General features: G+C 34.5%; 1 protein-coding gene across 1 annotated transcript; it reads left to right on the forward strand.

Moving 5' to 3' along the window:
- Positions 1 to 10,327: 10,327 nt before the first annotated feature.
- On the forward strand, positions 10,328 to 13,373 carry LOC144997709 (uncharacterized). The gene is made up of 5 exons (XM_078957582.1): positions 10,328 to 10,690; positions 11,780 to 11,855; positions 12,212 to 12,398; positions 12,482 to 12,687; positions 13,091 to 13,373. The coding sequence occupies exons 1-5, from the start codon at positions 10,476 to 10,478 to the stop codon at positions 13,208 to 13,210; spliced, it is 804 nt and encodes a 267-aa protein (XP_078813708.1). The 5' UTR covers positions 10,328 to 10,475; the 3' UTR covers positions 13,211 to 13,373.
- Positions 13,374 to 13,615: the final 242 nt, after the last annotated feature.

Consider the following 13,615-nt stretch of genomic DNA (forward strand, 5'->3'; position numbering starts at 1 on the left):
TAAACACTAGTTAGAGGTGCATATGAGCCTTAAACTCTTCCTAAGGCTTGGACATGAGGCTATAACACTTCCTTGTTGTTTGTAAGACCTTAAAACATCATTTTGCACAAATCATCATGATTTTACAGCTGTAAACTCATGATGTCGTTAACTCTATGGCCGTGAACTCCTAAGACCATGAACTCCTTGGCCGTAAACACCATTGTGTGGCCATACACCCCTTAGATTCAACCCTTTTGTACTTCTAACACTTTAATCTAAGTGTTTTCTAAGTCCTAGGGTGTGTTCCTTACATCATTAGTTGTATAAACACTAATTATATACATATATGTGTCATTATATACTAAATAGGATCCGTGTGTGTGCTCAAGTCTTCACTTGACACTTAGCATCCTATACCACTCTTTCATCCGAACCACTCACTACAGGTGAGTTCATACCCCTTTAACTTATCTTTTAAATTATTTTAAATTCTTTTATGGGGGGGATACAAGTTGAAACTTTATAGTTATTATATCAATCACATGTGATTAATAACTATCAAACATATGGATTTACTATACTTTAAGCTGTCTTATCAAACAAACTACTTCAAATCGTTTTACAAACTTTTTATATGCAAAACTCCTTATTAAACTCTTTTAAACTTATATATTGTCAAAATCATGTCTATATAGATATAGTTATATAAGTTGGATTAAAAGGACTTAGGATTGATAACTCGCCTTATTTCCTGTTCCTTGTTTGGTTGTGGACTTAGGGTATTTGGTTGTTTGTCTGACAGTCGTTTGAATCTTAGTTATATATTATGTGTATGTATATGTATATTAAAGTTCTACATTTATTTCAATAACTTTGGCTAGCAAAGGTGTACAAACATGTTCATTTATACAAACAACTTTACTAGTAAACTATAATAGGTATAGTTTAGGAAGTCACTACTCACTATTACTAGAACAATGAAGCATACTAGAGTCAGTTCATTCATGAGTCAATAAAAATATACTATTATGAGAATCAGAGAGAATATACTATTACGAGAAACAAATAGAACATACACCACACTATACAAAGAGAACATACAATACACTAGTACAGAGAGAACATACAATACACTAGAACATACTATACAAACACTAGAACAATATAACATTAATGTGAGCCACTACTTCATGGCATGCCAAGCAATCGTTGTGTCGCGTTTTGCAACCAGAGTCTACTGGAGGGAGAGCGTGAGTTGGTGTATAGATCTATTTGGGATTGACTATCCTACACCTTGCTGCTAGCTAGAGTGGGACCTGCAGGTCTACGGGTGACTAATGTCATACCATTTCGATGCCTTAGAGCGTCGTGTTATACTAAGTCTATCAATTATGGTTACAATCATATCACATTTTACCTTAATTAACAAACTGGTTTAAGGTAGTTAGTACATTGGTAGTTAGTACATTGGTAGTTACTTACATACAATACTACTATACACTGTTACTTTCCCATTGCATTCACATTGTGATCTTCTCACATAAACGGTAATGTAAACTATATTTTGGTAATGATAGTCATACTTGGGAAAGATACACTTTTACAAACAACACAACACACATAACATTTGGGCCTTGGTAGAAGGCTGTTATTTAGTAGAAAATATAGGATTTTCTAGGAGATACAAACATTTAAAAATACTTACAAACATTTACATCAAACATTAACAAACACTTTCATACAAGCAACGACACTAAAATACTTATGAACTCACCAACTTTAATGCTGATCTACGCTTTCAAAATAATGTCACACCCCCAAAACAGAACAACAGAAGCGTTCAAGGGTGGTTGACGTCATGCGTAGTATCACAACAGTTGTATCATAGTAAGCATAGTAAACACAACCAACATTGAATACATATATGAAAAAAGATTTACATTGTCTTAGTACAAAGTTTTGTTTCTTAGAAAAAGTAAATAGAAAGACGTGACCCTACACGCCGACTTCTCCAAAAGACCTGGAAGTACCTGTCTACTAATTCCCTGAGAATACAAGCAGTTTGAAAGAATATTAGCATAAAGCTGGTGAGTTTATAAGCAAATAGTTTTGGTGGAAAATGTTTCTTTGATCCTTTTGAAAAGTGTTCCTCAAGAAAATCCTATATTTTCTTATGGAAAGTGAGTTTGAAAAACCTATTCACGCCATGATTTATTGGTTCATACTAGTTATGTATAAACCAATGCTGGATAGACAGTTAACTGTGTGGATCTGCCCTAAACCCACAACCAAACAAGGAACAGGGAATAAGGCAGAAACCACGCATGCCACAGTTTATCAGGTATTCTTCATACATGACTCAAATGTATAAACTGAGGAATCATGGGATCAATAATGAAAGTTCGTTAGTTACATGTAAAAACAATTTGTTTGTGAAAAACCAAGTTATCCTGGGAAAATCCTATATTTTCCCTAAAAGTTGATGGTTGGTTATCCGTTCTAAACCGAGGTGTACAAGTATCTACCATACTAATATCGATAAACGTAGTTTTCTTTTAAAAACCATGGTTACTCCCAGTGAGGTATGTTAGCCATAGTATATAGATAAAACTAATAAAAGAAAACATATTGAACTAAATCTTGAAGGTAGTATTAATACCCTCTAGTAATCAAATCGGTTATTACTTTGAGCTTAGTTCACTTGATTCATTATTACAAAAGTAAATCTCTGCTATCTAGGTTGTGACTTTTATAACCATACAATAACTTGATATGGCACGTAACGAGGCCAATATCTTATGAATTTTGTCACCCCATGCATGTCTGCCTAACTGTAGCTAGAAGTTCAGGTGCAGGATAGTCAGTCCCGTATAGATCTATACACAATAGTCACACTCTCACTCCAAAAGATTCTGGTTACAAGAGGTGGTCCTACACTCTCGAAATACGGTGGGAGTGTTACCAAGGATGCGTCTCCAACTTAAACTAGCAAATTTACAAGTAATAGTATAGAAAAATCTTTTTGTGATTAACATGAATCCTTTATAAAAAGATACATTTTTCTACATGATTCATAAGTTCATTACTCTAGTTTTGGAACTTGTTTCTACGAGTTGATTTGGTTATCGTTTGGTAAAACTGTTTTCCATGTTAAAAGTATTCTGAAAATATAATTATCTTAAGAAAAATAATATATTTTGTGCACAAGTTTCCTTGTACTTTTGCTTGTATTCCCCCCTGAAAAACATGAGAAACTCAGAAAAACGTAGCAGTATGAACTCACAGTTTGATGTGAGATTCGAAGGTAAGTCGGTAGGAATGTTGAGTGCCAAAAGAAACCTCAAGCACAAACGGATCCTATTTAATATATAGTAGGATATACATGTATTAGGTGAGGGTATAACACTTATTAGTTACAGAAAGAAATCACCTTAGGGTCTAGGAAACACTTGAAACTAAGTGTTAGAATCACATATGATTTGAAAATGGGGAGTTTGCGGCCGTAAAAGGAGTGTACGGTCAGTGGTTTGCGGCCCAACAAGGTTTACGGTTCATGGGTTTACGACCCATGGGTTTTCGGCCCATGAGTTTACGGCCGTAAACACTCGAGGAAAAGTGTGATTCGTGGCGTTTCTAGGTCCTTTCTAGCCTCTTGGAAGTGTTCTAAGTCCTATGCATGGCTTAAGGAAAGTTTTAAGACCAATATTTGACCAAGACTGGAGTTCTCGGCCAATGAAGGGTGTACGAAAGTACACATGGTTTACAACCGTAAACCCTCTGTGTTCATGCATTTTAGGTCGATTTCTAGGTGATAATCCAAGTTTTCTAGTAGATATCAAGTATAGGGAGTAGTTACTTACGATTAGGAAGCTTGAAATGAGGTTTTTAGCCACCAAGAACTAGTATGTGTTCTTAGTGAGAGAGAAAATCTAGACAAATGATGAGATTAATGAGGTAGGAACATGGTTTTATCACTAGAAGAGAGATTGAAACACAATCAAAGTGAAGAATCACTTACATTCTTGAGGATTCTTGAGCAAACTCGATAGTTGTAGAGAGAGAGTAGAGAGAGAAAGCTTTTTGAAGTGTGTAAAGTGACAAATGAAGGCCATATACCCTATATATAAGGTAGAGTTTTTGGCCAAGGGGGGTGGGGTGGGGGTGTACAGTCGTAAAATCGAGTATGCGGCCGTACACTCCTATCGAAGGGGTGTTTGGCCCGGATGCTATGTTAAGACTTAGAAAACTCGTTCTAGGACGCGAACCTCGATTGCACTGAGCTCAAAAGAATACTAACGTGATCAAAAATAAATCCGAATTGATTTATTTTTAAACAGTTTTAATAAAAGAAATTTTCAGGTTGTCACAAATAACTTGTATTCTCAGGTCATCAGTAGACAGGTACCGATGCCAGGTTTTGAGAAGACGGAGCTTTCAAGACTCAACTTTATTTTGATTATTCATTTTTGGTGTCTTATAAAGTATACAGAACATACTTGTATTAAAATTATATTATTAATGCAATGGATGATGTTCTTGCTTGTTTACTATTATGCATTGTTGTGATATTGTACATGACGTCATCCACCCCCGAACGTTTTTGCCATTCAGGTTTTGGGGTGTGACAGATTCATAAGTTTCCAAAAAAACTACAGTAAAAGGATTCTTTTACCTGGATTTGGTTTAATATATTGAGCTTGGCATGCTTTATCCTTGCACTTCTTGCTGCGGCTAGATCTAGTCAAACAGGTCGTGTGCACGGATCAATGAATCAAACAACCGATTCATTGTTTTAACTTAATAAATAAAACAATCTATTAAACATCTCGGTTTCCAAATTTTACAAAATAAATCGAGTGAAAATATTTATTCGGGGATCAAAAATAGGCTTTTTTCCAATTATCAGACATAAGTATCATATTATTTTCATTTTCCATTTGTATATAACAAACATAAACTCGTAAAAACCATAATCGAGTTGCAAAATTAACATGATATGTGAATGATGAAGGGTGCAACATGAATAATGACATTATGGCAATATTTGCCACTAACAACTATATTGATAGTGAAGAAAGAAAGGAGTGGAGAAAGCCCGTTTGCTAGAAAAGAGGGATAGGGCATCATCACCCACTGTTGGAGGATCTCTTCTAGGTTTTTACATAATATCTTAGGAGTTACACCTGCCAAAACACTGGATTGCATCATACATCTCTTCTAGGGACAACAACTTAAATGAAGTAAAAGTGTGACACTTTATCAAATAGGTTGTGTGCAGGGATCAACGAAACAACGAGAATGATGAATAACAGACTTGATTAGAATCAAAATCTAACAAAATTCAAAGATTTCCATTGGTACTCATCTAATACTTCTTTTTTGAATAATTTATGATTACAATAACATTAACATCGCACTTTCTACAAAAATAGGGAAACAATCAGGATTTTAATGATTCAAATTTCACGTGATGTTCATATGATGGAAGAAAATGAAAGTATAGCATCTGATTCCTTTTCTCCGACGGAGGTGGAGGTGGAGTTTGATTTAGTAATCTTGTTTTCCAATGTTCCTCGTTCAATTCTGTGACAGGTCATTATATAATTTTTCGTATAAGGAAAGGTTAAACACATCATGCCGCTATACTATGGAAAACAGAAAAGGATAAGATGCATTGTTTAGTGGATTACCTGATTCATGAAAGACTGAAACGATTGAAGGTTTGAAACTACTGCTGAATCCAAAATCTTTGTTGATTCTTCGTTTGATGTGTGCTCGAATCGCAAGGATCTTCTTCTCGAGCATCCTCTAGAGCGTTCACGACGACATATTTTGTATAAGTCTCTCTAGATCGATTCAATACACTTCAACACCATTTAGAGATGAGATTCATCTCTGAATCTGGAATGAAAATCGATTGTTTCCCCTAAAATCAAGCATCGCCATTTGGGGAGAGCGTCAAAGAAGAACGTTGTTGGGGGAGGAGGAAGATGGTGGGTTTGAGAGAAAGGTATCAAGGGGATATGAATTATCTTATCCCTAAAATGCCCAGTGATTTATTTCAATTGTATACCCCCGCACCATTTTTTTAATTATTTAAAACTGCCATAAACATCCTAACCTTTCATTATTTGGATCTGATGGTCCTTATTTAGTTCTCGGGTTCTCGACAATATATAAATATATATATATATATATATATATATATATATATATATATATATATGTATGTATGTATGTATATATATGTATATATATATATATATATATGAATTTGTGAGTGTTGTCCATTTCCCTTTTCAATTAATAGCACAAAGGAATAAATATAAATAAACTTACTATGACAAAATATAAACAGATGAACAGCGGTGAGAAGCATCGAGAAGAGCAAGATAATCGGATAGAAAATGGTGGAAGCGGTAGAAGACGAGAGACAGTCAAGGATATCTATGGAGTTACTGGTTGTTAGAGATAATGGCTAACCCAACTCGATTAAACTAACCCTATGAACAGTACCCTGGTCAGGTACTATTCATGAGTGAACTTCTTATATATATATATATATATATATATATATATATATATATATATATATATATATATATATATATACACACACACACACACACGCACACACACACACACACACGCACACATAGTTGGCTTTTCTGATTTAAACTCACATACATACACATACACATACATACCATCTAAATAACCCTAACCCTAGTGAAAATATGGAAAACTCCTCTGAGTTTAAAACCCTCGAACCAGGTAGGTTTTTCAAATGGACCACCTCATACACGACGTCGTTCATTACAACCCTACTGACCTTGCTTCTTCGCTAACTAAATCGAAGCCACCGCCGTTGGAATTACGGTTTGAAGATGGGAGTTAGCAGATAATTCTGACTCTATTGTTTGCGACTCGAAGGCCACTCATTTTCACGGACGAAAAAAGATCGATTTGTTTATGCTATATTTTAAAGAACAATGTTGCAGAATTTTGTTCCCATAAAACATGATAAAGGTTTTAATCAAAGCATTTCCGAAGAAATGTATTTGTTTATATTAAAAAATTGGGATGTCATTGTCAATATAGAAACATAAGCATAAATAGACCTTACATTCTTTACACTCGTGATTTACATCCCCTTTAATCTCTCAGTGTAATGTAGCTTCATATCGGCACCTGTGATACAAATAAACTAAGTGAGTCAGGTTAGGAAACTTGGTGAGTACATAGGGATTTCAATCCCACGATGTGATATCATTTATATATTTTAGAACTCACAAAATATACAATTTTATCATATATAAGCAACTCCTACCCCACCCTGTCGATTCTCTCAGGGACACGATTCATGCTCTCGAATCTAAAATTTACCTCCTTAATCCATACTCCGAGATCAAGTTCATGCTCTCGGATCAATAACTATACCCATTCCATACTCTCAGACTATGGACAATTAACTATGTCTTAATCCATACTCCCGGATTAATGACAAATAACTATGTCCTATCCATACTCTCGGACTAAGGACAACTAACCAAGTCTAATCCATACTTTTGGATCAATGACAAGTTTTAAAGTTATTCCCTCCATTTATATCTCACTCTTACTTGTGAGGAGATACTACCCAATATTCCTCTTAATTAATTTAGGTTTACTCCGTTTCCTAAATCATCATATATTATCAGATTTGCTCTTTAACATGTATTTTAGGCAATATCATAAATTTCACACATAAACATATAATTTAATACTTGTATTAAAATCATATTCATGAAAGGGACTATACACTCACTTGTTAAAGTGATGATTCCAAACTCGGGTAGTTCGCTTCTAACGATTCTATTTTCCATTGACGAAACCTAGCATTATTATCGCTAAGTTTTAGTCTAATCTTTATTGCGACTAATTATTAGTCTAGATTCATCATTAACTCAAAGTCTACTTTCATGATCTATCAAGTAAGGAACAACCAGGTAGGATCATATCGAAGGTAGGGTCCGTTTGGTATACGAAGTATACTGTTTGGAAATCCCACTTTAAGCACCTCACTAAATCACAGCCTATAAGTAGGTCAATCAGTATAACGACTTGGAATAATTGCTAAATTTTTTTATAGGTTCATAATAACAAGAATGAATTTAAACATAAGTTATACTTAAAGTAGGGTAAGCATAACTCAGCTACAATGGGGTTTAGCGAAGAACTGAGCTTTGCGTGGGCAGAACTTCTGAGTCGAAAGCTCTTTTTCTTGGAGCCTTCTGGCGCTCTGAGACTCACTGCTAGCACTTATAAGTTGCTAGGGATTGGGAGGGAGAAATTGGGAGTGTTGAGAGGGAAAGAAGGGTTGTGGTGTGAAGAAATGGAGTGATTTACGCCTCTATTTATAGGTTGCCATTGTCGAGTACGCTGAGCGTAATGGGTTTATAAGGGTTACACTAAGCTTACTCAAACTTACACTGGGCGTAATGTGCCACGTGTCACGATCTCATGCAAAGTCATGGGGAAGAAGGTGCAGCTCAGATTGCGCCACGTGTCACTCACTGGTTACACTAAAAACTAATTATCTTCTAACATCCGTAACTTTCTCATACGAGCTTCGTTTTTGACGTTCTTTATATCCACATGTAGGCGGGACCGTACTCTACAACTTTCGTTTAAACTCCGTCGGCTAATTTTGAATTTAAGTTATATTTTTAACAAGCATGGACAGGTAAAGTCCGTTAAAAATTATAACTTTGTTATCCGACGTCCATTTTCGTCTGTCTTTTTATCGTTGAGTTCCTATTAATGAGATCTTAGATTCTCGATTAGGTTGTGTCAGCTAAAAATCGGTCGATCTAAAATTCGAATTCCGGGATGCATACTATTATGTCAAATTTTAGAAAAATCATAACTTACTCATACGAAGTCAGGTTTTGACGTTCTTTTTATGCACATTCTCAGTTTAATGTATAATACGACTTTCGTTTAGATAGCTAAGGCTAAAAAGTAGTTTATCAAAAATTCACTTTTTACGTTACGCGGTACCGTGCCGGTTTTACTGTAAAACTTCGACGGACCATAACTTCTTCGTTATAACTCGGATTTCGACGTTCTTTATATGTATGGAACCCTTGTGACATATACTATAACTTGGTTAAGATTATTTACTCTAAATAGTCTTTTTATCAAAAAGTTGTTTTTGACGCTCATTGTCTCTAAATTGACTAACCCGAATCTGCGGTCGTTACATGATGGGTAGCCGAACACGAGATCGTTGTGTGTGTGTATGTGTCTATCATTAAGAGGTTGAGCAAAGGGGATGCCAACGATGGGTTGGGGGACGATTCTTGAAGATGAACTTTGAATCGAGAGCTTCACTGGAAAATTCAGAGAGAACAAATGGAGATGTTACAGATGGGGGCTCTTGTCGTTGGTTCATTGGTTGCCAGAAATGCTAGGGTCGATAGTGATAAGGAGGTTGACGAACCTGTTCTGGTCGGACCAATAACGAGAGAGAAAGAGTGATGATGAATGATGATGTTGTACGAGATGAAGCTCTTTCCCCAACCCAAATTTCCTTTTTGAAATGAAAAAAAATAGTAATCAATTTATGGGTTTCATTTTTTAGGTTTAAGGTAGGGATGAGTAGTTTGTCCCAAATTTCGATCCAGTACCGGTACCGTACTGGAACCGGTACCGAACCATACCGAATTTAAAAATATGGGACGATACTTGATTCTCCAAATACATGAAATTCAGGATTCTGTACCATCGGTACCGGTATTAGTACCAGTATTGGTGATGTTAATTCGGGATTGACTTTCGATCAAATTCGGTTTTTGGGAAATATGGAACGGTACGGGTCGGTACTAGTTTCGTCCCACGCTCATCCCTAGTTTAAGGAGAACAAGAACACAAATCTCCAACCATTAATCAATGTCTTCTTTCTCTAAAATCGAACCTTGATCAAGATGTGTGTGGTTTGATTATTTAAACATGTGCGTGGGTGTTCATTAGTAGGAAAAATCTGATGATGAAGAGAGAGAGAGAGAGAGAAAGAGAGAGAGAGGCCCCCTCATATTTTAATTAATAATTTGAATAAATAATATAAGACTTTAAAAAATGAATTTAAAAATAGAAAATAAATACCCAAAATCATTAAAATCATTTAGTTTACATAAATTCAAATTTGCAATGAAACTAGTTTAAAAGGATTATAAATGATAAAACCAAAAAAATGAAGGTCTAACTTAGAAATAATTCATAATAAATGATATTTTTGCAATTTTGTCTAACAAATTGAATGTTTGTCTTTTTCAAAACTCATATACGACATTTGTGTATTCTATACAAAATTGTACATGACACAGAGCCCGAGAGCACTTCGACAAACACCACATTGAATCTCAGACAACCCCAACACCACCACCACTGCCGGCGAACGCAATTCTATTCAACAAGCCGCCGCCGCCGCCCGCCCTCTACCTGACAAAACCATGGTGAATGTTTTTCCGGCAGACAACGAATGCGGTAATGGTGTTGATGGCTTGAATCCCCATGCGTCTTCTTCACCGACCGTTAGCGATGAAAAATCGCCGTCTCCGGCAGTTTCTGGTCATTGTTCCGGGAAGTCAGCGGCGGATATGAGGGAGGAAGACGATTTCTATCAAAAGCTCAACAAGATCAATGAACCCTCTGGTCTTAGCTTATTGTGAGTCATCTACTCCTAAACATGAACTTTTGTTTTTTTTTCTGTTATTTACACCATTTCACTCTCTATTATAGGTTTAATCGGTTTTAATGCTTATATTAGTTCTAAAATGGTCACGATCCTGAATTAAAAAAGGAGTATATATATTGTGCTTTTATACCATCTTTTCTGTTTTGTATATATAATGCTATTTGTTATTAATCATTAATAATAAATAAACAAACAAATTGTTTCTCTTTGTTTTTTCTGTATTTTTTTACACTTAGGACAAAAAAATATCAATAATGGGTGTGTACAATGCGCAATTTTGCTTTCATCGACACTCTCTTCTCTTGGAATTTTCTCTAGTTGCAAACCATACTCCATTGATGTCGAACTTGAAGCAGCTTTCTCCATCTTGAATCTCTTGAGAATATCATTTACATCTTTGTTTTGTGAAATACATATTGCCTCTTTCGTATGTGAAGTTATTGAAGTTGAAATAATTTTTTTTTATTTAGGTCACTGCCAATATACAATGTATCTCAAAAAAAAAAAAAAAAACTTCAGTAACTTCACACTTATATGTCACTACCAAGATACAATGTATCTCATTTATTACATCTTCATATTATGTGTAAAGAAATATAAGTATTATCGGTTAAGTATTGTTATTACTGGTAAAAAATGTAAGTTGTTATGGGTCAAGAAATATAAGTATGTTGATATTATGGAAAAAGAAAGTACATTGCCTATATTGGTAATAGTTAAAAACAGAAAAGTATCGTTGTTACTTTGTGCAATTTTCCCCAAAATCTATAGATCAAGTCAAATTTGTATCTTATTTACCAATTCAATGTCACATTGGGTGCTACTTCAACTTTTTATTTTTTAGTATCAGTTTGTGTTCATTTGTACCGTTTTTCACCATTGTTATAACATTGGTTGCATATTCATATTTTGACACCATATAAATACAATCCATGAAAACAAAATATCAAATGATCAAAAGAAATAAAATTTGGAGAACTAACACGATTTTAGATTGAAACAATTCGGTTTTAATTCTATGACTTTGTATTAATCTAACATTCGAATATTTGATGACAGATTTAATTTACGTAACACGAGCATTGACTTGTATGAGTTCTACAAAATTGTGATTGATAGAGGCGGGTATCATCACGTAAGTGACTTTTTATATAACGCGACGCCTTCAGAATTAAATTTTATTTTTCTTCCATGTGCTATAGTAATTTATTGTATACGGTTCTAGAAAGAAGTCTATTTTTCTTTTTGATCAATATTTCACCTGTCGCATAACATATTTAATTCTTGGCACCATTTATAAAAGGGTGTTAGTTTAAGGGACGAAGTATGCTATGAAAAAGTGTATTAATAGAGAACAAAAGTGAGAAAAAAAAATCGTTTTTGAATCATATAGAGAAATACCAATATAACATGTACAAATAAGAAAAATGTAATTTACTAAAGAGTTAATCACTCGTAGAAGATAGTTCATATTATATCATCTCTTTATAGGTCATGAAAGAAGGAAAATGGGTAGAAGTTGCATATTTTGCAACTCGAAAAGAAAAAAGCCGATTGACACCAACTCAACTTCAGAATCTATACGCAGCCATTCTTTACCCCTTTGAGCAAACTTATTTTTACCGCAGTCCAGTAAAACTCAATAAAAAGCCACGTATAATCATGCCTACCACGCAAGGTATAAATTTCTAAATTCTAATTTATATGTTTTGTTCTTATAGTTTAATTCGATTATACAATAAAATGATGTTTTTTAAACAGTGTGTACGTTTGAAGAAAAGAAACCCACTAGAGTAAAAAAAATAAGGAAAGACCCACGGGCCCCACTGGGGTCAAGAAACTGTTATCAGATGTTTCTTAAAATGGAATGTGATAGGCTAAAGAGTATACATGGAGGTACCCCATCTGCGAAGCTCCGAGATAGTATTGTTGAAGCATGGATGAACCTCTCTAATGAGGACAAACTGGTACCCTATCCTATCTTCAATTATAAAATTTGACACACAGTTTTGGACCAAAAAGGAAAAAAAAATGGGCCAAGTTCCACTATCGGGCATTTGGGCTAATGGGTCAAACTAAAGTTTCTAGATCCAACTTTTTCCCATGATCACGTTTATTAACGTAAATACTAAATGACAATGCAATATATTCAGATTGTATATCACATACGTGATTCAACCAAGTTAGTACTTTACGTTTTGTAGACCGATTTGTTATCATAAAGGAAAAAAAATGTTTTTATTTTAGTTTAATCGTTACCAGCATGGATATTCACTTTATATATAAATAATTAAATATCATACTCGAAGGTTTTAGATTTATTTTTTAATGTGTTTTGTCGTTTTTAACCTTTTTCTATATACTTTAAAGCCATATATCGAGGCAAGTAAGAAGGACAAGGAGCGGTATAGGAAAGAGATGGAGGCATATGAGGAACAAATGAAGAAAGAAATGGTGGTATACGATGAGCACAAAAGAAACCAACAATGATGGAATTGAACAAGGGTCAAATGTATTAATATTGCAAATGAATTTTGGGTTGATAACGAATGCACAACCAAATGAACTTGCTTTTTGGATTGACATAATGATTAGTTAGGAGGATTGTTTGACCTTGATCCAACTTCTATGAATATTCTAACTTTGTTTGATATGCATGTATGTGTACTTTTGGAGATATTTCGGTGTTGTAAATATCTTGATGCTTAATCTACTTGATATTGTATGTAACTGTTATGTGTTATTGAGGTGTTTTTTTTAATTACCAAATGAGCTTAATGGGTTCAATGCATAATCTAGACAACAATGTTTGACAGCTTAAGCAAAAAAAAAAAAACTTGACTTAATGTATTCAGACGCTAGCCTAATACCTATTTACGCTTGATTCTTTTTCGT

Source organism: Lactuca saligna, chromosome 5 (assembly GCF_052625555.1).
Source record: "Lactuca saligna cultivar CGN05327 chromosome 5, ASM5262555v1, whole genome shotgun sequence".
In the NCBI taxonomy this organism is placed as follows: Eukaryota; Viridiplantae; Streptophyta; class Magnoliopsida; order Asterales; family Asteraceae; genus Lactuca; species Lactuca saligna.

Coding starts and splice junctions, on each gene's coding strand:
- LOC144997709 (XM_078957582.1), top strand. CDS start 10,476: ATGGTGAATGTTTTTCCGGCAGACAACGAATGCGGTAATGGTGTTGAT. Junction 11,856..12,211: donor ATAGAGGCGGGTATCATCAC/GTAAGTGACTTT, acceptor ATCTCTTTATAG/GTCATGAAAGAAGGAAAATG. Junction 12,399..12,481: donor AATCATGCCTACCACGCAAG/GTATAAATTTCT, acceptor TTTTTTAAACAG/TGTGTACGTTTGAAGAAAAG.